Source organism: Synchiropus splendidus, chromosome 15 (genome assembly GCF_027744825.2).
Source record: "Synchiropus splendidus isolate RoL2022-P1 chromosome 15, RoL_Sspl_1.0, whole genome shotgun sequence".
Lineage (NCBI taxonomy): Eukaryota > Metazoa > Chordata > Actinopteri > Syngnathiformes > Callionymidae > Synchiropus > Synchiropus splendidus.
This window is the reverse complement of record NC_071348.1, coordinates 14046790-14066027: the sequence shown is the minus strand read 5'-3', so window position 1 is coordinate 14066027 and position 19238 is coordinate 14046790. Positions and strand designations below refer to the sequence as shown.

The window sequence follows — 19238 nt, the reverse complement described above, 5'->3', positions numbered from 1 at the left end:
ACATGCACGCGGTCACGACTACTACAGCTGTTCCCGCCCGGGACAGAAATCACGCTCACACCCACGCAAGAGTAGCTGGCCTACTTTACACTTGGAGCTCTAGTAGAAGATGGTGTGAGGAACTCATCTGCACTAACTGTTCCATTTCTCCCTCCATGTACCTGCCATGTCTCCGAGCACATTCTCAAACAAGTTTGTGTGTTTGCGAGCGGGTGCAGTGAGAGGAGTCAGGGGGTTCATGTTAATTTAGTCCTAAAGGTCACCATCTGCCTGCTTTGCCTCGTGCGCCTTGGTAGCAGCACCCCCGCTCCTTTATCCAGCATATATGCTCCCCACCCTCCCACACACACACTGGAGCATCTTCAACACATCAGAAACACAACAGGATGGCACGCACGCAGTGCCCGAGGATGTGGACACAGCAGGTCCCAAACACGCAACTGAGAATGACATGAAAAATCCATCCAGGAAAGGTGAGTGTTGGTGTTCTTACTTGTCTCCAGTCAGCATACACATCATCCATGGCAGTACTTGTGGTGTACAATAAGGATCTAATTTAGGTCCTTTTCTATTTCTGATCTACATGTAACATCCAAGGGCGAAAGGCGTCTTTTCATAGAGTTAGATGTCTATTGCTTAATCTCAAGGCCTCACAGCTGTAAACATAGGGCTGTTTTCCTCGTGTATTTTTTTATTAATTACGTTAATTAACTGTGAAGGCAGTTTTTGTAGCAGCACTCTGTGAGGCTTGATGGAATAAAGTATAAATGTTATATAGAAAGAGTTGTGCTCGTCAGAAATGCAGATGAATTTAGGCCCAACATTTGCCAAGTCAGAATGTCTTATTGCTAAATGCACTTGAGTATGTTGAACATGCATTCACATGTGTTTTGTGCGTGATGAAACAATATGAAGCCCTTGTCTCCTTTGTGGTCTCAGCAGGTTTTGCAAAACATATATTCACCGATTGGATGTGAAAATAAAGACGCAGCAGGAGAGGTCATTTCCTAAAAATGCCACCTTCCAGGCCCGAGAGGTCAAATGTCAGGGCTAATGCTGTGTCCTGGAGTCTGTGAGGGGAGCTTAAAAAAAAAAGCTGCGGGAAGTTTTCACAACGAATTTGTCTCACAGCCAGTGGTTTTTTTGTGAAGTCACGGCCACAGTGGGGGGAAGTCCCACATGATCTCATTACTCCTGCAACAACATGCTTCTGTTAAGTTGCTTATTTTGTCCTTGACTTAACATACTTTCTTATTACCCTTTTTTCATAAATGAAATGGTATCTGTACTTTTAGCAAACACAGTCATACATTAGAAATCACATTTTGAGCTAACATTTGTTTCAATAAAGCATACATATTCACAACTCAGTGATTTTAGGCTCATTAGGAGTTTTTGTCATCAGATGCAGGATGGATTGACCTCCAGATCACAACGAGCAAGAGGCTGGTCTGAGGCCAATATCATTGCAAATGTGCTGTGTTTGTTCGTTTTGGCATATTGGCCTTATAATTCCTTAGACAGGCTCTTCTGACTCAATTGCGCCCTCTTTTGGTTACAACACGACCTGCAACATGCTTCATCCAATGGCTTTATTTCGAATAAATCAAAGTCAAATTCCACACTTGTGGATCTCCTGTAAGCAATCTCATAAACTCTGGTGGTAACAAACGGTTTTGCAAAACATTAAAAATAAATTACATGTTTAGATAATAGATAAATTAATATCCTTTTGTATAAAATAGGACTACAAGGGATTAGACACATTCAAAGCTTCAGTCGCACAGAGTAAAGTCACAAGCTGGTGCACAAAAGAAAAATGACAGTTAGATGAGGATAAATGCAGCTCTTCTACAGACTATTATGCACATTTATCAGACAAATATACAGATCGCTCACATGGAAGTGGCAAAAGTGGGTGACAGGAATTCGAACATATCACAGATATACAGAGTTGAAGTCGCCTTTTCACTGAGCAATATTATTCATTTGTGATTTAAAAAAGTGATCGTGGGATTTCATCTTCATAAGGCTATCAGAGTCACATGCTGATTTTCTTCATGTGCATGTTGTCATAAAGACATCCACATACAAGACAGAAAACCTTATAATGTACACAAGTGATGCAGATAAATAGCTTACTCATCAACTACAACTGTGTCTGCAGCTCGTCCTTCATTACAGCATACATATTTACCACCAGTGCTGAGCGGTTCACACTTATAACTGCTGTTAGATCTCTCTCTAGAGAGCACATGAGAAGTTGAAGAAAGTTTACCTCTCATCGTTTGATACTACCTGGGATTGTGGCATTCCGCCTGAACTGAGCATCGATGTAAGAATGGCTGTTGATTAAACAAAGTATTTGTTTTCAGGGATTGGTTTAAATGTGAGCACAGATTTATGAAATGAAGAGCAATATAAACCAAAGATGATGCACAGACCTGATCATGTGAGGAAATGCTACCCACATCTTTCAGTTTTTATTCATGACTGGCTCATGAGGCAAAACAATTGGGGAAATAACAGTAGTAAAGGGAAAAAAGGTTAAAGGACACATCTGACGGACAAATGACAAAATATATTTTTATACAAGAATAGACCTTTAAAACATAATAAATTAGCAATAAAAAAAGAGCGCAATCCACAAACAATGTTTTGTGACTCCGCCCAGCACTGTTGAAACGCTCCAATGTTTGTTCTTAAAACTGTGAATCACCATCAGTCTTGAGGCTCAGGAAGTGAAATGTAACTGAATTTAAACCACGACAGGAGGTTTTGAAGTTCTGCTGAAAATGTGCCATATTCAATCGTTGAGCAGATTTTGTCTTGTCTCTGATATATTTGGTCACATTGCACCATCAGCCCCTCCTACCCCCTTTGGTTTATCTGTTCAATCTGCGCTGAATAACAGAACAGGAGGACACTTGAGGAAATATTTTTGGCAAACATAAAAAACTCACTATGTTAATTGCAATCTTCTAGCGTAGCTGGGGGTCTCCATAGCGGCCCAGGAGGGGGAGGGGGGCGCACTGCACACAGCATTATACACAGTAATTACAACTTAAGCACGTTTCCTTTCATAATTAGTGGTATGCGAATTTGACTGTAGAAGAAGAAAGTTGAGAACTTTTTCACGACGATGAACAGAACTGTATTATGCACCACTAAGTGATTATGATGCCAGCGAGAGCTGTCAGTGGAATACATGGCTCTACTTGAAGCTTCACGAGGAGGATCAGCTGCCTCTCACAGCTGGAAGGACGTGACATACGTAGATATTCATGCCTCCTCAAGGCTGCCGATGTGTGTGATTGGGCTCACAGAGCCGGTCCTTGACTTCCTGCTCTGTCAGTGTCGCTTTGCTCTTTGTGCACTCTGGGTACACGAAGCACAGCAGGCGCTCTTGTAGTAGGAGTAGACACAAAGCCGGGCTTGAACCACCATCATGCAGTTATGGCGTCTATCTCTGCAGTTTTCATCTACAAGACAGACAGAAGAAAATTTTAAAATGAAAAGTTATCCACGATTATTGGCACAACAACTTTATTTTTTGCTACAGATGACTACAACATGAGAAAACATGTCGACCTTGAGCACATGAAAACCAACCTGTGACCTGTGGGCCGCAGGGAATCGTGTTGCAAGCCTGCTCCTGGTCAGGCTTGCTGTTCAGATCACAGCTGGTGCTGTGCTTCCTGTCCGGTGACAGACAGCGGACCTCCCTCATCTGGACACCATTTCCACAGGAGCGTGAGCACTGAGGGCACAAAGCAGAGGTTGATGTATCATGACTGAACACAGAGGAAGAAGCAGGACTTCCAACAGAAAGTGAACAGCTTTAGGATCATTTTTAACTTAATGTTTTATAAATATACACACTTGCTCATAACATATATTTTTACTGACTATTCTACTTGGCCCCACAGTCAAGCAACGGCTCTTTGGTTATCATGCCGTGATGTGTTTCATCTTCGACACATGCACATATACCATCCCTCCAGTCTCACCGCGCTCCACTCTGTTGTGAACCACTCAGGTTTACACTCCCCCATCTCGCACCCCTGCACAGGGGCCGGTTTGTCCAACTGAACACATTCGCTGGACGGGACAACGGTAAAGTCATTTCCGCTCTTCTGGACACAAATGATGTCTCGCCGCTGGGTTCCATTACCGCAAGGGACATTGCACTAGAACGAGAACACTCACCCTCACTGGTTTTGCTCCAGAAAAAAATACATGTTATGTTATGGTGTGTCAGTCTACCTGTGACCAAGGGCTGCTGTACCACATGGTTGTGGGCACGCAGGGACCCCCGTTGCAGGCCTTCATGTCCGCTGGTTTATCTCCAACACAGTCTCCTCCACTACCGCCTTCTTTCACGCCTCCTCTGGTCAGACACACCACCTCTCTCCTCTGGACTCCGGGGCCACACTGGGCTGAACACTTGGAAGGAGGCACAGCAGTGTTTTGGAGATTATGACAAGGGTGTTATTTGCTGCGGTGCACTCAGAGAAAGAGAGTGACTCACAGTGTTGGACCAGCCGGTGAAGTACCAGTTAGTCACACAAGGCCCCATGTTGCACTCTTCACTCCCCAGTGGGCGTAACCGGGAGTTACACTCTTTGTCATTCACCACACTGCCTTGATCGCTGACACAGCTTACACTCCGTGTCCTCCTCCCGACTCCACAGTCCACAGAGCACTGACGGACACCAGAACATATCGAATCACATAGATCTAATAATTATCATGCTAACATTCCAAACCCATTGGAAAGAGTCAGACTTTCTAGATCAAATCTCTATCCACAACTAGAGGCGTTTTACTGACGATGGCTCAAGTCTCAGATCAAAACATGCTCTAAAAATTCAATTTAGTTGGAAGATTTTTTTATTTTATTTTAATAACAATGTATTTAACCTTTTTTTATTATATTACTATAATTACCATACAACTAAGTAATGACAAATAATTAACTTATATGAGCCCTACTACTAATACTAAAATTGAGGTCTTCTTCCGTGGAACAAAAACATGACTTCATGATGAACTACAACCCCCTAAGTGATATGAAGTCAATTTAAAACCATCAGGACCTACCGAGCTCCAGTCAGAGCCGATCTCCCAGTGGGAGCAGAGCTGCAGCTGACAGGTCTGCGTGGACTCTGGCTGGGTGAGGTGTGCGCACCTCTGAGGGTGAACCATGGTGGAGCGGTTCCCAAAACTCTGCCTGCACTGCAGCTGCCTCTGCTGCACACCCGGCCCACAGGACACACTACATTCGGACCAGGAACTGGCCTCCCAGCTATCAGCGGGTGAGAAAAATGGGAGAAAAATTACTTTGGTGAGATGTTACTACTATATATATATATAGATAGATAGATAGATAGATAGATATATAGATAGATAGATATAGATATATAGATATATGTAATTTTTACTGAAAAATGAAATATTTTGCTCACAAAGGAGGGCAGGGGTGGGTGTTACACAGCTCCTCCTCTGGAATGGGTTTGGAGGCAGAGTCGCACTTCCTCTCTGGGACTTCTTCATCGGTGTGTCGGTTGATACACAGAATGACTCTGTGCTGCGACCCTTTAATGAAGCGAGCGAGAGACGTCTGAGTCAACTGAAGAGTGACGTGTAATGTCAGCAGGAAACCACAAGAGGGAGATACAGCACATAATCCAAGTTCATGAAACAACAATCATCTGACCTTTGCCACAGGAAACAGAACACTCAGAGAGCTCGCCTCTTCTCCACACAAACGGTGGCTGAGTGTCAGGGGGCAGGTCAGTGCGAGGGGGGATACGCGCATTCCTGTTGGGTGCTGAGCCCCGGGGACGTGACCTCTCAGGTGTCCAGCGATCCGAGTATTGGGGCGAATAAATGGAGGAGGAGGGTGTAAAAGAAGGGCTGGAAATGGGTGGTGGGGCAGGAAGAGGGTCTTCCACAGACACAGTAAGAGGACCTGTGAGGAACAAAAGAGCATGAATGGAGAGTGATGATGTCATGAATGAAGTCAGAGTTTCGAGACAACGAACATGTGGAGCAGATAACTGCAGAGCAGATACACTCGTGCTTTCTAAAGGTCACGTCCAAACACATTGGTGAACAAGTCCCTCCTCAGTGACCCACAAACACACCCTTCCTAATTCATAAACACGTCAGCTAATCTCTCGGGAGATTGGTGACAGATTGTGTGAGTAATGAGGAAAGAATTTCTTTTCAGATGACATTCCGCCAGACCTTCGACGATCACTTTGCTGCATGTGGATCGAAAAGGAGGAAATGATTGAGACGTACTGCGAAGCGGTGCCCTGCCAGTCTCACGCTCCCTCTGCCGCTGTCTCTGTATGTCTCTGGGTGTCTGCCAGTCTCTGTCCATCGGCTTCTCCCGCTCCACCTCCTTCTTCTCCATAGGGATGTAGAACTCATAGTCGATGCCGGGGTTCTTCTGGTGGAAGATGATCTGCAGAAGAAAACAGGGTAAGAAAACAGCTGGAGGTAGAAGAGGAGAAGAGCCATTCATAATAAATTGTCATCGGTGAATAACAACGGGCTATGACTGCTGAGCACATGTGCTGACAGACACATGCGTCAGTGCTGCACGGATCTTTCCTTGTTTTTACAGCCTGAAACTGCCCATCAAGTTCTGATAAAATGACCTGCTTTTGCCGGTGAAGAGTGAAAAAGTGGGCCACCTGCTGCTGAAGTGCGCTATGAAACTAAAGAATGCCATAATTTGGAATCAATTCATTATTTAAAACCTGAGCCTTCTAGAACAGCTTCCCTTGAACCCTAAGGTAGGACCTAGTACCTGCAGTGTTGTTGTTCTGGTCACCAACCCGCAAGTCTGTCATCATATTTGAGGTTAGGGCCATAGGTAAGCAATGATAAAGCTGCCATAAATCTCAGGCTCCACCACTCCCCCCTGTTCAGAGTGAGCACCACAGCGGCAAACTAGGAGGCGCTGATCCTCATCCTGGGCAATAGTTCCAGAGAGAACACACTGGAACGCCCTACTACGAGTGCATCAGCCAGGAAATCTAAGACCAAAATCCAAGTGTTCTCACTTTGTTTCCTATCAGTTCTGACCCTCTCGATGAAAGTACCACAAGATGTGCCAAGAACATCGTATTCCTAAAAGCCTGATCATATGCACATGACAACTACATAACCCCCACGCAACAGGACAGACTCTCATTGTGTCTGTGTTTGTGTGTATGGCATGTTTGGAAACCTCAAGCGTCATGTTCAAGTCTCTTACAGAATCAAGTCTCTTACAGTATCAGAAAAATGCTATAAAAGCATTAATATATCAGTTTTATCCACAACAATTCTAAAAGCAAAAAAGAAGAACATCAACACAATGAGAATTTTTGCCACTAAAATCACATTGATTTGTCAAGATCATCTGTACAAAAAACATGATCAAAGTAATTTCCATAATATTCATTTTTGATACAATAGCCATAAAGTAACTTCGACTCATGTTTAGTTTTTCGTAGCAAGACCCTTCATTGATTTGTAATATTGAGAAGCTTCCCATGAAAAAAAGGTGAGAGATTTATTTCCTGTGACTCTCTTCAATAACTGCAGCTGAAGCAGCAAAACATTCCCTTATTTTGGGGGATTTCCACCGAAACCTGTCAATAACTTGATGACATAGCATTTATTAAAAAATATGTATATATATATATATATATATAGGATATTCCGGCACATTTCGATAAAATAAGCCGGATACTCACTTTTACATCCAAAAAAATTGACCTGTTATCACAACAACATACAGTACCTTAGTATTTCTCCTTCACAAGTCTCTGCCCAATAGTATAGTGATACTATGGTGTTTGAGGTTTGTTGGTCAACAGGCTGTTACATTACAGTACATGATTCTAAACTCAAAGACAATGCTCTCAATGTGAGAGCAGAGGGGAAGGTGTTAAAAGGAAAAAGAAGTCTATTTAATGGCATCAGTTGTTTCTGAGGAGGAGATTTTACTTTGACAATGCAAAAACGTTGCTCCAGTTTTTGCCTCAGCAGAGCAACGAGCATTGTTGTCTGAAACATACATGATAAAAGAAACACGAGGCTCTCGGCAGGTCAGAGGTCAGGGTGCGTTATCAAACAAACAACAGCGTTCTTCTGAAGCCCCCCTCCAGTTCCCCTTGCATCCGTCTCCCAAGACCTAACAAAGTCAAGGTCGTCCAAACTTAATCAGCAGGAGGCGGACACTGGGATCCACTTCTCTCCAGAGGTGGCAGTTGTTCAATCCGACAGGAACACTGGACAAACTCAATCAGGAAAGGAATTCCGAGTACGTTACGGAACGATGTTCCAGTAGAGCTGGGATGTCTGTCAATTCTTCTGTGACTTGTGGAAATGAAATCAAGACGGATCCGCAAACCAAGCAGCTCCAACACGTCTACTGGACAGTAAATGGTCCATCTCCAGAACAAAATGAAGCCTCTCACCACCCTCACCCATCGAATTACCTCCACCAGTGAGGCGTTATCTAGTTGATGTACTTATGAAAATGGTGTTTCGATTACTGATGACTCCAAGGACCCATAAACCTTGAGTCATGCAGCGGTGTTCCATCCGAACGGATGACTGCTCAATCATCACACATTTTTAAAGGCAATTTAGTGTGAACAATGTGAGTGAACAAAAAGCTGATGCATCAAGGCGTTTGAGCGTGATAATCCTTCAGTTCTTATGTGGTCCAAGACTGTTAATGTCTTCTGCTTGCGTGGAAATTTAACCCCTCTTGTTCCAAACAGTCTCCCAAAGAATGGCTCCTGAGCCATAGAGAGATCTTAGCCAGAGGTTCTTGTTCTCCTCCTGATCAGTCTAGATTCCGATGATCTGTCCGTCATCGTGCTGTTAGTCATGCAGCGTATCTGCACACAGAGCAGGACTAAGCCTGAGGTCGCTATTGTAACCTCATTTTTCCCATTAATTTACTCTCACATGACCAAGGTTGGTGTTTAGCTTCAGGGTTCATGCTTGGTACTTACATACAACTGGAGCTGTGTTGTTGTGGGTCCAGGAGCCACGAGGGTCTCCCCCATTTCTTCCTCTCCCTCTGCGAGAGCTCTGGGTCGAGAGTAAGTGAACGTTGTCCCCCCAGCTTGGTACTTCCCTGGAGGATCCACAGCCCAGCGCCCATTTACCACCGAAGCCCCAGTTCCACTCCTCATAGCTGCATAATTGGAAAAGGAAAGGGGGTTGAGTTTTACTTCTGACCTTGGTAAGTCTGTAAAGCTCAGACGTAAGAGGAAATCCTCACATCGTCTGAGTTCCAGCGTTCAAATAGCCGTCTTTATAACCAAACACAGAGGCGAGCACACACAAATACTCGCGCACACTTCACTGATTCCTCATGGCTCCGAACAATAGTAGCTTTATCTTTTCTGACCGCACATCGCAAAAAAATTTACAGTCTTTGTCCAAGCCTGCATGCACGCCCGGCAGCCAAATCACAATCCAAAAAATGTGCAAACGCCTCGCCAGCAATTGATTTTTATTGGACAGGCAGCAGCCAAAATCGGTGCGGCGTGTTCGTCTTACCCAGATAGTTGGGACTGGCTCGCCTCTCTGTGATGTTAATGAAGGTCGCTCCGGCGGGGATGTCCAAGATTTTGTGGTAACCAAGAGGAACGGTGACATTTTGGAAGCTTCCAGTGACTTTTCGACAGGAGCTGTCCTTCCCACCACACACACCACACTTGTCAATCACGGAGCCGGAACCCAAAACACCGTCACAGCCTTCCGTCTGGCAGAGGGAAACGTGAGGCGGGATGAGTCAAAGTGATGTGTAGTAGAAGTAGGAGGGAGTTTTCATTAATGTTTACTTTAATGCGAAATGTGCTGGCTAGAGAAGAGCAGAGTGGCCATGAATCTGGAGATTTACTCTTCAGTCCAGACATGAACCAGAGTTCTTGGACTTTCATGAAGGCCAGACAGGGAGATTGTGTTTCAAGGAATCGTGAAAAACACACGTTATTTATTTTGCTGGGTTTAAAAGACTGGGCAAAAGAGTTTGTCTGGCTAAAAGACTCTTGTTCTTAGATTTCAGATCAGAAAGGTTGTACTGTACAGTGCTTATAAACATTGCGACATCCACTCACCAGACACTGTCCTTTCACGCAGACGTCGTTGAAGCTGATGTTGAAGCAGGGAGTTCCGTCTCTCACCCGCTCGGCCTGACGGACGTAGAAACGATAGCCAACAGGTCGGCAAGTCAGCTCACACTGCTTCTCCGGACCAACTGCAACACAGGGAGCGCAGAGCCACGACAGAATTAGGGATAATTCACTTGTGTATGATGTGTGTGTCTTAGATGAGGGGGTTTTCATAACGCAGCAGGTGTTGAGAAGCTGCAGCTGTGGGATGAGCGTCTTCCCATGCGGTCAGGAAACGAAGCCAGACCATATAACCCCTGACTGTCTGTCAGAGAGCGGCGGTCTGGTTAGCCGTTTCCCCTGCCGCTCGCTCGTATGAGTTCATACATGCCCAGAAGAGTCGTGTAAACAGCAGCGAGAGGAAGCATAGATTTATGAGAGGAACCTAATGGGCATTTGCTGCCTGGAGAAATGAAGATGGTGGAGGCTCCCTTGGGACAGACACGGTTTTAAGTTAACCAGAGGGTGCCCAGTAGAAACTTAAGCAAAAGCTTCCCTCCAGATCCACAGCTGGATAATTGAGTTAGCAGCTTCTCCACATCATAAAATAACACTGACCTCTTCCTTTAAGAATTCGATGTATAATGCGGCGAGGGGCAGCGAAGGGGTTTAGGACGGTGCATTATGTAAGAGACGAGGGGAGATGGAGGGGTTAAAGAGGATGTGTGCACTGAAGCTTTAGACATGAGCTCATGGCATTAGTGAAGGGTCAGAGCATCAGTGGCAGATCGCAGGGAAGATGGTCAGCAGCGGGGTCAAAAGGACAACGTTTTCTTGCCTCTACAGCTCAAATGATTTGTCAAATATTCCTTTCAACAATTGTAATGAAGGGTAACATTTGCTCCGTAAATTTGTTTTATAATAGTATCATACTTACATACTGCAGTTGATAAAAAAAAACATCTCCAGGACTTAGCAGAGAGAATAGCAGACACATCTAGCATAAATCTCCAGTGCATTACATTAAGAATATATTGAAATTAAAATCCTATTACAGAATGCTGCTATTGATGTATATTGATGCATAGCCTTTCAATTTATACTACACATAAAGTTCACATTTATTCTTAGACATTATCATACATAAAAAGAGACTCTGCATTTTAGCAACACTTTCACACATTGTAATATTTTCAAGCTGAAATGAAGATAAAGTTTGTGTTTAACGTCCCCTGTTACTACAAATGTCCAAACCTTGGTGTCCTTAACTTTGTCTGTTTTGAAAGCAGGATAATTATTTGTGAGGTCACACCACCAAACAGGCTGAAAATGATATATGACACGATGCAGTATACAGAAAAAAAATCACCCAAAAATATTCTACTTGACCCCACTTTCTGATCCAATTATCCACACAAGTGCCTTGCCCCCCGGTTCACAAACAGTCACCAACAAGAAGCCAAAAATATGCATGAGGTCAACAAGTTCACAGGTGAGCCTCTATGTCACAGCACAGAGGTCAAATTCCAGATTTGTTGTTTCACCTTCTTGTCCATGGAGGAATGCCACAGGTTTCTAGTAAATATTGAACTTCACCACACCTGAGGACATCTGGCCCCACAGGCAAGTGGAGAAAGGGATTTTTTGGGGGAAGGCGTGCACGTTTGGAAGCTTCACATCTCGACACACTTCATCAGAAAGTTCAAAACAACTGACTTTATTTCTGACAGAACAAGAGATCTAAATGTGTGAAGTCACAGACCAAGAGTTTTAAGGAGATCCCGCTAAGTGGCTGGAAGTGTCCGGGAAGTCTCACAAGTAGAGCAATTGACCCGAGTGTTTATCTTTCACCAGTTTTTGAGGAAGTGAAACTAGTTTAGAACTACATCAACTCACCCTGGAACAATTCCACAAGTAAATATTTATCCAACTGGATTGACTGGTCAAGACTTTCGGGTTCAGTGAGGGCACTCAAATTCATTCAAATTTCCGTGCTTATGCTGAGTTTGTTTAATTACTTCCCTGCAACTTAATGATTAACAATGAGAATTAAAACAACTTCAATGACTTGAAAAGAGAGAACTGAAGCAAATAATCAACACTGCCCCCACTGATAGTTACCCTGATCCACCCAGGCATAAATAAGCTGAACTTTTATCATGTAAAAGGTTTCATGTAGACGTTTCATTTAAAACATTTAAAACGCTTGAACCATTATTTTTCCAATGGAGTAAAAGGCAAATAAGATAAAGTTGAATGAAGACTTTAAAAGAACCATTTTCTAAATTCTCCACATTGATATTGCTGTTTTCAACACTTTAACACTTAGTAGTGGTTTATGGGACTTGAAGTGGAGTGTGTATGAGTCATCAATGATTCTCGCATAACAGTAACCCCATCAAAAAGGAAAATCCAAAAATCTGCTTTCATTCCTGAATTAAACATGTTCCAAACAATGGGAAACACACTTCGAATGTGTTCCAAAACCTTCCTAGTTCTTGCTAGCAAGACTTGATTTTGCAAGTCTAGAAGACCGACATTTGTCAGAGGCTTATCTTTCTTTCATTGTTTTCACCAAACATAAAGATTGAAGGTTAAGGGGAAGGGCACTTGCTGTCATTCATATTTACCTTGTGAGTAAAGCATCTAGTACTATTTGCACAATGTTAAGTGCTGTGAAAGACTGCCTCTCTTTCGTTATCAGTTGGTCTGATAGTCCACTTCTCTTGGCTACTGCTGTACGACTGTCTATCTGGCTGCCACTCAGAGCTTAGTGTTCAGACAGTGGAATACATGTTGTCTAAATATACTGGCCACTATCTCTCCCCCTAAACAAACTCCATCAGAGAGAGAGAAAGAGAGAGGCAGCGGGACAGGAAGGGGAGAGGATGGGTTTTCATGAGGGGATAAGGCTTGCAAAAAGGGAATATTTAAGTAAAATAACACCTGCACGTGCAGCTGTCTGCTCCTCTGAGCAAAGCTGTGAGTAATACTCGTGGAGGATTTAGTCTGCAATGTAAAACTTCCTGCCAAATATTCCAAATGAAGTCACATTAACGCTGGATTAAAAACATCTATGTTTAGCAGCTGGAGCTGTTACATACACACACAAAAAAAACCCACTGCTGTTGACATTCTTAAACAGATTAGGAAGAAAAATGACTCACACGCCATGCATTGCTTCTGAAACATGCACACACTCTTCACAAGCTTCAGTGTGTTGATAGAAGCTGGATGTTAAAAATGAGTTTCAGCCAGCTGGACCACAGTGGAGTAAACATCACTGTACAGTTTACTTAGCAGAGTGGAACAGGATCATCTTCAGTGATGTTCTTCTTTAATCCTGTCTCTTTCCTTTTTTTCGACCAATAAACCTGGCTGTCAGTTTGTGGCCTTTTAGTTTATCCAAATAACCGCCCAGATTCCTGGTACGTGTCTCTACAGTGCATGTCACCGGCGTGATTTATTCATGTGTACATGTACCTCCCTATCAAGGGTCAGAGGCTGCTTTTCCCCCCTCCGGTCCTGTCTTTGCCTCTTTCTCAGGAGAGCTCAGGAACATTTTGGTAGAGATAAGCAACGCTGGCTCGCAGGTCAGGGGCAGAGAATATTTAAGCCAAGCTTACTCTAGATAAATACAGTAAATAATGTGTGGATGCACACAGGAAGAGAGAGGGAAAGCCTCGGCGTGTTTATGCAGACAGTTGATCCAGCTGATACCCCGCCGATGACTCCAGCGTTTATTACAGACCTGTCTTCCTCTTGTGCACTGCTTTGTTAAAGAGCAGCTAAACTAAGCAAAATAGCTGAGGGCATATGTGTCCAAGTAAAGCCCTAAGTTCCAACCCCGGCCCACCCAGACTTTAAACTCACACTGCAAGAACTTTAAATTAATACAGTAGGGTTTGAAATTCAATTGAATGCTAGTCACTGACATGTCTAGAAAGCAGAGGTTAGAAATGTCAATAATTCATCTGGAGACAAAGTTTTCCCTATTTCCCTCAAGTGAAATCTTGAGTCAACAACCTTCTGTGTGTCTCTAGCTCTCAAGGGGAGGTGAACTCCAGACCTTCTGCGCCCCAGTGTTACCCACAGAGAAAAGCAGTTTCACTGAAAAACTCTGCTGCTGTGGGAGATGTTTTGTTGTTAAGCTGTCGGGTTGCACAAGCTGTGCATAATTTGCTGCTGCTGGCTCGTCTCTCTCCTGTGTGCATTGACAAATTTAATCCGGCTGTTTTTACGATCATAAGTGTGTCAACAAACAGAACTGTATGATTCCACTATCATCTGTTGGCAGTTGTGGTGTGGAAAAACACAGCAGCCTGCACGTGAGTGGTCAACTAACTGGCCGCTCACATCTCACAGCTGTGACCACCCTGTTCATCCCTCCTTCCTCTGCAAAATTCCTTTAATATCTGTTCAGTGTTTTCTCTCCTTCACCCTCCAGCAGTTGAAAACAAAAGGCAGACATAATCTCAGTTTCAAGTATTACCAGGAGAACTACATAAAATCTAATAAACAACAGATTCACTGCAGCCACGTTGTCTCTTTCTCCCTGAAATCTTGTGACAAAACATTTACGTTCCATCACCTCTCACCTCCCTCTCTCTTTCTTTATCTCACTCGGTAGGAATCTGTGCGCGCAGACAGAGGAGGGAGGAGAAGTTTGGCAGGAGCAGAGGGGAGAAAGCGAGATGTTGGATTAATGCAAGGAAAAAAGAAAGAATGTTTTGTATGAAGAATAAAAGTAGAGTTTCAGTCAATCTCTCCTCTTCATGACTCGCACCACCCGCGTCGCTGCATACCTATTATTCGATCAAAAGGAGGATTATTTTTTAAGGAAACGGAAAAAAACTTGTGTGTAACTTTTACCACCCTGCTTTCCTCATCAGCTCATTTGTGTTGTGCAACTCAAACCGCAGTCTCACCTTCTGTGAAGGGTTCCCAGTTGTAAAGCCGACCCATGAACTCCTTGCTGTTAAAGTCTGCACACTGTTCCGCTCTGGAGTCCAGAGAAGCGCCGCCACAAACCTGACAAGAGAAACACCAGAGTCAAATCTGCGCCACATATTGAACTAATATGAAATCAGCCATCTATTAAAGCCATCGACATTTCTCTCCCAGTCTCAGGAGACGGGAGGGTGGAGTGCTTCAGGAAAAAGCTTCTAATGAGGAGGAGATTTAAGCCATGATCTTTCTTGAAGTAAACACTAACACACCATTCACAAACACAGATAAACACACTCTGAACTCTGAGCCCCTTTTGGCAGCCCTCGATGCATTAAAAACATATGGAAAGAATAGAATTTCTGGAAGCAGCGTCGCACATAAATCCACTGTGGCTTTAGTGCACACTGGTGTGTGTGTGTGCATGTCTTTGCACATTTCTAGATGCAACAAGGGACCACATGGACCAATACGGTGGAAAGAGTTCCTGCATACCTGCATTAAAACGTCAGCTGAAACATCAAGCAGATGCAACCACGGTGGGTTTCACCCCACTGCCGATATATAACTGAGGTTAACACCAGTTGTATGAGTTATAAATACACAAAAACTCACATACACTGCTCATCAGGACTACATGTCCTGTGCTTAATATTTATGTAACACACTCAAGAAATGTGTAAAGCCAGGTTTGTATACTATCCCGGCCATTTACTGCACATTAAAGCAATACGCATGTGACATCAATCAGAGTTCAGACTTGACCTTTGGCCTGCTTGGGAGACTCTTCACCAGAAAACAATCGTACGTTATAAAAATAAAAAAAAAGTTTATTCAATAAAAGATTGTGGTTCGACATTCTTGGATTATGCCTTTGATGACAATTCTGCGCTCCATGATATATCATTTTCAAATTACTGTAGTTTTTCCTTCCAAGGCAAGTCACACATCATCTGGAAGTAGAGGACTTTGCATTCATGTAACAAAGTTTTGCAATGACTGATGCTACTTCACACACAAAGTTCATTTGCTAATTGCACGCTTTCGTTGGGAAGGAGATGAAGACGATTGTTGAGTGCTCATTATGTGAGAGTCGGAGTGTAGTTTTATGTCGGCGAGAAGACCACTCAGTCTTACCACACCAGCTAAAGAAAATATTTCCAAATAGTTTATAGTCAAATTTCATCATGTCAGTTTACTTATTGATGCCAATTTACACACCTGAAAGTTGAAAAAATTTGTTTTTTTTTTTCATTTAAAATTTTTATCCACAATGAAATGGAACACCCAGACGTTGAAAATTAATTGATTTTTTGTAAAGGAGAAACTCACTCCTCGCATATTTTTCACAATACCACCACCATGCCAGTGGTAGACGAAGGTGTTAATTCAAATTCCAGAGAATGTCTGCAACTGAGATGTGGATGGAGAAAAAGATATGGAAGGCGGGAAAAAAACGGAAAACGCATCCGAACACCAGCAGAGAGCTTAGCATGTTCAGAGAAGCGCTTGTAAGTGGAGAATGTCCGCCTGGTTTACTACCTCACGATCCTCACACTCTATGGTGGTCATCAATCTGCCATGTTACAGCTATCCTGGTCCCCCTGACTAACAGCTCGCTGATCTACAGCTCATGTTGGCATTCAACCTGCACACGCACACACAGAAGCACAGCTACAATCCCTGGCATCTCCACAACCTTCTTGTCTTTCACCCCTCTCTTTCATTGATTCGTTCCTTCTTTTAATGATTCTGGATTCCAGCAGCTGTCTCAAACAGCTGGAGGGTTCCACGTTGCTCACCAGAAGGAACAGAGAGACACACACGCAGTCAAACACAGATCAACAGTTCCCATGTGAACCAGACTGTCCCTTAGTGTGACTAAAGACGGAACAGTCAAATGCATTTCCTTCTTAACTGCGTTAAATATGAGCCCGTCATGTCAAAAGTCACTGTCAGAAAAATGTTCTGAACTGACTCTTTGTGTGATTTCAGTTTGCAAATTACAATCAACGGCCTCTTTTGATACGCGTCTAAGTTACATGACCAGAATGAGTGTCAACCTGAGGTCACAGCACACATGTGACCCTGTGTTTTTTAAGTGGCCGTGTAAATCTGCCTCAGTTTGCGCGTGAAACGCAGTTTGTGCCGGTTATAAATATTTCAGCTCGACATAAACACTTGGAGCAGAGAGTTTGCATGAGTTAAAAACTCTAAACAATGATTGGCCAATTGCATTTTTAGTACATAGTACGTGTGTATGAGAATTTGCAGATCACCGTGCGCACACACAAAAAAGGAATGTCATGTGGGAGGTGAGGATAAAAGCAGGGGTTTAAAAAAAAAAAAGCTAAGTGTTTGCATTCATGCGCCTGTGGTTGTATGCACTAAAGAGGCAAGCAGTTTCAGCTCCCAACAGAGTTTGGGGTGTATAAAAACAGAGGGAGGCTAATGGACTGAATGGAGGAAAGAGGGAAGGGAGGAGAAGTGAGAGAGCAAACAGAGGTGTTCACAAGTGTTTCATGGTTCCTCTGAGAATTTGTGAGTAATTATTGCACGGACGTCAATACTTTTGTGTCCATTCATTTCACGTGGGGCGGGATCCGGGGTCCCTCCTCTTCAACCGCAAAGGGGAGTAAGAGCATGAGTGCAGGGGAGTGGCGGAGTGACATGGAGTGAAAGAGAAACTAATAGCTTTCACAGAAAAGAAAATACTTCAGAGGTGTTGGAGGGTTTGTGGGGAGAGGAAGGCATATAGGATGAGTCCCGGGAACCCAAACACGAAAACCTCAAGTGCACTCACTAAATGGTTGGGAGCGCTCACTTTGGCAACATTTAAGGTCTTAGGAAGTCAAGAGATCATATGTGCTTGGACACTTTTTAACATGCATCCCCAGTAATCATTGACATCAGTCCTCGCAGACGTGATGTCAAGCTTGGCTCCACTTAAGTGCTATCAGCCAGAGTGATAAGTCACGAAATCAGCTGGTGAGATAGTGTGGATGTTCACCCCGACTCTTCCGAATAGATCGCTTCACTGAGCACATAAAACTACAAGCATATATGACACACCTCTTGCTCAACTCATCTGGCCTTATCTTGTTGAGTGAATAAATAATGTTGCAACTCTGTGCCAGTTTTTTGCTACTGTCAATGTCATCTTCTTTGAAGGCTAAGGAAGAGTCACTGAAACGGACGGGATTTTTATGATCATTGTTGGAGTATAACAAAAACAAAAGTGCTTCATGCATCACACATTATTGATACGCTCTCCACTCTTAATAAGTTTTGTTCCCACTCATTCCTCAGTCTGAAACTATGCGCTTCTCTACGGCTGAAGCGCGTTTCAGCTAACCCAGTTTGATTCATTCTGATGGCCAAAAAACAATGCATTGTTTAAGGTCCTCATCTTGTTTTATTTTGTACATTTATATCTGGTTTTTATTTATTTATTTTTTTGTTATATCGACTCTGCACTTCGCTTTTCTAGACGACACACACTCAACTGTTCCCACAGCTGTACCTCATACACAAATTTAAATTCAGCTGCTCTCAGGGAGGTGAAAATCCACATCCCCAGAAATAGCTGTCCTTCCCCCAATATAACATGAAATGACAAACCTTTGCTGTTCCATTGACAAACATATACGCTTGTTTATTTACTATTTAGTTTTAAGGCAAAATCTGATCAGAGAGGCCTTTGTTTGGACATTTATTTTGTGTTTAACATGCTCCCCTCCGCTGCTATTTGAAAAGAGAGGAAACAGAGGGTTTAGCATGCAACAAAGGCTGCGTGACATGGTCTGGATGTCAACGATGAGTCTGCTGCTGACATTGGACTTTGCAGAACATTGCTGTCATAATTCCAGTTATAAATACTGACTTGACACATTTAAAGGAAGAAACATTTTAGTGTTACATTAGTCAGAAAGCAGAAATCAGCACAACGTAACACGAGCTAAGATAACATCTAAAAACAGTTTTCTCGTGAACCTTTTTCAGAGTCTGTGGACCTGATTCCACCTGGTGCACAAGAGGGCATTCTTCATTTCCATAAAAACAAACAAATAAAAAGCATCACTGTTGCTAGGCTCATATGAGGTAGAGTTGGAGGGGCTGCAGTCTAGGCAAAGAGGCTTAAGAAGTGTGCCTTTA

At 43.3% G+C, this 19238-nt stretch overlaps 1 protein-coding gene across 1 annotated transcript in view; it reads right to left on the bottom strand.

The window, feature by feature from the left end:
* Positions 1-1578: 1578 nt before the first annotated feature.
* Positions 1579-19238, bottom strand: part of adamtsl4 (ADAMTS-like 4) — a 32678-nt gene continuing 15018 nt past the window's right edge. The window contains exons 5-17 of the mRNA XM_053843765.1: positions 15065-15167; positions 10143-10282; positions 9583-9787; positions 9030-9214; positions 6310-6475; positions 5720-5974; positions 5469-5598; positions 5104-5308; positions 4532-4705; positions 4267-4446; positions 4011-4190; positions 3613-3760; positions 1579-3482 (exon numbers count right to left, since the gene is read on the bottom strand). Of these exons, the coding sequence (XP_053699740.1) occupies positions 3352-3482; positions 3613-3760; positions 4011-4190; positions 4267-4446; positions 4532-4705; positions 5104-5308; positions 5469-5598; positions 5720-5974; positions 6310-6475; positions 9030-9214; positions 9583-9787; positions 10143-10282; positions 15065-15167 (2202 nt within the window). The 3' untranslated portion in view covers positions 1579-3351. The remainder of the gene's footprint in view (positions 3483-3612; positions 3761-4010; positions 4191-4266; positions 4447-4531; positions 4706-5103; positions 5309-5468; positions 5599-5719; positions 5975-6309; positions 6476-9029; positions 9215-9582; positions 9788-10142; positions 10283-15064; positions 15168-19238) is intronic.